General features: G+C 39.5%; 2 protein-coding genes across 2 annotated transcripts; one reads left to right on the top strand and one right to left on the bottom strand.

The window, feature by feature from the left end:
• The first annotated feature begins 383 nt into the window (after nucleotides 1-383).
• Nucleotides 384-884, top strand: LOC124369538. Its single transcript, XM_046827562.1, has one exon. It carries the CDS (start codon nucleotides 384-386, stop codon nucleotides 882-884), a length of 501 nt encoding a protein of 166 aa, XP_046683518.1.
• LOC124369760 lies at nucleotides 407-2,256 on the bottom strand. The gene is made up of 3 exons (XM_046827841.1): nucleotides 1,776-2,256; nucleotides 1,498-1,622; nucleotides 407-1,410 (listed from the first exon to the last, which is right to left on the bottom strand). Exons 2-3 carry the CDS (start codon nucleotides 1,532-1,534, stop codon nucleotides 1,067-1,069), a joined length of 381 nt encoding a protein of 126 aa, XP_046683797.1. The 5' UTR covers nucleotides 1,535-1,622; nucleotides 1,776-2,256; the 3' UTR covers nucleotides 407-1,066.
• Between the last annotated feature and the right edge of the window lie 1,463 nt (nucleotides 2,257-3,719).

The following is a 3,719-nucleotide window of genomic DNA, read 5'->3' as shown; positions in this document are numbered from 1 at the left end:
TTTCTCAGTAAATTTGGAACTCATGCAAAAGAAGCAATGGGTTATTTTTCTAGAATCTGGAAGTGATACGTTTATGATGTTTTACCTGCTTTCGACAAAAAACTAAATCTTCAAAGTTTCATTAATTCTCTCAACTCCCTTTACTTTCTATAAATTCACTTGTAAAATAGGAAATGACAACCAACTCCTATTTGTGTACAGAAAACCAACACAAAACGTCTTATTCATCCCATGTGATTCATTCCATCCCCCTTCACAATAGAGAGCAGCTATTCAAAATTTAATCCATCGGATTTTACACACTCTATCATCAACAGAAATATATGAAAAAGAAGTTAAGAAAATTGCTGGGTAATTCTTTATTTAATGGCTACAAAACTGACATGATGCTGGAAGTACCGCTGGTGCTAGTAGTGGTGTTGGGAGTACCGCTGGTGATAGTAGTAATGCTGGGAGTACCGCTGGTGCAGGTAGTGGTGCTGGGAGTACCGCTGGTGGTAATAGTAGTCCTGGGAGTACCGCTGGTGCTAGTAGTAGTGCTGGGAGTACCGCTGGTGCTAGTAGTGGTGCTGGGAGTACCGCTGGTGGTAATAGTAGTCCTGGGAGTACCGCTGGTGTTAGTAGTAATGCTGGGAGTACCGCTGGTGCAGGTAGTGGTGCTGGGAGTACCGCTGGTGGTAATAGTAATCCTGGGAGTACCGCTGGTGCTAGTAGTAGTGCTGGGAGTACCGCTGGTGCTAGTAGTAGTGCTGGGAGTACCGCTGGTGGTAATAGTAGTCCTGGGAGTACCGCTGGTGCTAGTGGTGGTGCTGGGAGTACCGCTGGTGATAGTAGTAGTGCTGGAAGCACCGCTGGTGCTAGAAGGACCACCGGAAAAGTACTAGCGCAGGCAGGCAAAGTTACCGCTACTGCTTCAGATGCAGGAGTTGCCGATCTTGGAGTGGTTCCAGCACCGCGAGGAACTTGTGGAACGTTTTATAAAAATTAGTATTGTTTTAAAGGTATCACATAGGCTTTAATATGGTCAATTAAAGTCAAAATATGTTAAGTACATATCTGCACTGTTTCATTTGAATACCATACCGTGTTTCATTAAAATTACTACCATATGTCCACGTCTCCCGCATGCTGCCACTGCTCCACCACGGCCGCGTCCACGTACAGCCACTGCAGCTCTGCCACCAGCTTCTTCGTCTAGTGGAAATCTGACACCGTCCACACCAACAACATCCTCAACGTCGTTTTCGTCGTCGCCTGCGACGTTGTGGATGTTGTCAAGCTGGTGACCAGCCGCCTCCAAAATTTCAGGAACACTGTATTGCCCGCCATCTAACCGTGTGGTCAGAGTGTTTATTTTCGTGTTGAGGCATCTTTGTACAGAAATCTCACATTCCTCCGCTCCCAGACAATCTGTAAAATTCTATTTTTACTACCGTTTTAATAAATACTGCTTTTATGTATGAAGTCTAATAAAAATAAATAAATAGATTTAATTACCTGTAAAAATCCACACGTTCGGATGGGCAGTGTTCATGGTATCCCTCAGTTTCTGTGGTAGGACTCCATGTCGTTGCTGGTTCGTCTCTTCTGTTTGTAAACAGAGATAGACTCAACACCGACACCTAGACCATTCATTTTGTTGTGAAATAATGTTACCATCTTATAATTTAGAATCGTTAATTTATTAAGTATTGTAATATCATGGTTAAATATTAAGATTAGTGCACATCTTAACTAAGTAGTTTGTTAATAAGGTAATTTTTTTGTTAACTTACCAGTAATCCACACACGTTGCAAATGCAGTTGAGGAACACCGCGAGATTTTGGAGAACGCCTGCCTGCTGGGCTAAGTTCACAATGTGGTCATACCCTGTCTCGATCTGCACATGCTCTGGAAGTCAAGGCCTGGCACATATTTTATGCTTCTGGCAGCAAGCTTTTGGCGTAGCAGCTGTACGTGCCCCAGAGTCCGCGCTTTCTTGTTCATTCTCTGTAATAACAAGCACAATACCATACTACTTTATCTTTTGCATCTGGATATCTCATTTATATTTGATGTTATTTCCTTTATAATAGTAAGATATTAGTAGCGAATACTTCTCGTTTCATTTATTTAAATTATGACGTTGATGACATACATTAATGATGTTATAAACCAATATAATGTTTGTTATTGTTATATTTACAGTTAGTAATAAATTATATAATAAACATTGATATATAAATGTTATAAATTAAAAACTTACATTTGCCGAATGAAACCATCATCTGACTACTCGGTTTTCCAGCCATGCTCTTCATAAGGCACTTCTCAATGCCTTTTCAAAGTCGCAAGTGATATCTGTGGGATACCACTCAGGCAGAACCTCCTTCAAGTAGGCAAATACTCTACTGTACAGAAGTTCCGTCTCCCTGCCCATCAGCACACTTGTCACCGGAAAAGCCTTTTAGAAATCAATTCTCATATAATATCTCCAGTTGTATGGCTATTGTGCCAATATCTTTATGATAAAGTAAAGTAAAGTAAAGATGTCTTATTTACCAGGCGAAGTTAGGGCTAAGAAGCCCTCTCTAACACTTAACCTGGATACAGGTGTGTCATTGATACACATCTAAAATCCTGTAAATTTTCACAAATTTTAAATAGCCTGTATGTGTCACTTACTGTGAGATTTTAGATGTAATAATATTTTTTACTTCTAATTAGTTTTACAGTAAAGTCGTTGAATAAATGTACAACCTACGTAAATGTATAAACAATAGATATAAAGTTATGTTTTTTTGGATATTTCAACCCTTGAACCAATCCGTGGGATGTTGTTTGACTCGCCATTTTATAATTGTAGTAAGCGGGCCCATTAATTTTGATGTGCGTTTCTGATGGAACCACTGCTATTGCAGGAAATAAACAAAATATAGAAAATATGGTTACATACATGGTCGAAATGAATAGGACTTAGAGTTAAGCTGGCTGCTTGGCGGCGGGCTCGGCACTACCTTGCGTGTGCCGTCATGTATGTGGGTGACATCGGTCGACAGCCTTGCAGAGAGATTCTCGGAGATTAAGTTACGGCAACATCGCCGTTGTCGTCAGCAACTGCTGCCTTGTAAAAATCTTCACCCCGATAACTCTGCCTGTACCTAGTGTTCTGCGCCAGCACATCCCCGTAATCTAATAGAGTGGTTGGTACGGGCACATTAACTCCCCGCCTGGCACGCTGCATTGATTTGGAGAGCACTTGATACGGTAGTTCAGTAGCGACTTTAATATCAACACTAAAATAAACGAAACATATTACTTCTATGGTAATAAAAAGAATATTTTCATTTCATACATTATTTATAAGTTTACGTTTTGCCTGTCCCACATCGATTTATCGAGGTTCGTTATTTTGGCGACACCAGTTTTACAACGATATGCCGTTGTTACGCAATAAAACTCCGGTTTCGTAATGTTTTGTGATGAATTTCCGTATTTATGTACCAATTTGTACAGAATAAATCTCTCTCATATATATATGAGAATATTTTTTCATAAAAATGAATACTCATACTAGCAAAAAGCATTTAATGAAACAGCTCAAATATCATTAATTAAAAATTGTTAAAATTAACTAACATGTTATGTTCATTGGCACTTTATTGTCTAAATGCACGAAGCTGTTAAAAATCTAGCCATCAAGACAAGTTTTGAACTTTCTAAATTAGTATTTACCAAC

The sequence above is a fragment of the Homalodisca vitripennis genome, chromosome X (genome assembly GCF_021130785.1).
Source record: "Homalodisca vitripennis isolate AUS2020 chromosome X, UT_GWSS_2.1, whole genome shotgun sequence".
NCBI lineage: Eukaryota > Metazoa > Arthropoda > Insecta > Hemiptera > Cicadellidae > Homalodisca > Homalodisca vitripennis.
This window is presented reverse-complemented; position numbering and strand designations above follow the sequence as displayed.

Bases quoted from the DNA above. Each gene is read 5' to 3' on its own strand.
- LOC124369538 (XM_046827562.1), top strand. From the start codon at position 384: ATGATGCTGGAAGTACCGCTGGTGCTAGTAGTGGTGTTGGGAGTACCG.
- LOC124369760 (XM_046827841.1), bottom strand. From the start codon at position 1,534: ATGAACACTGCCCATCCGAACGTGTGGATTTTTACAG. The intron at 1,411-1,497 runs GTAATTAAATCT...AGAATTTTACAG, and splicing joins GAACGTGTGGATTTTTACAG to ATTGTCTGGGAGCGGAGGAA.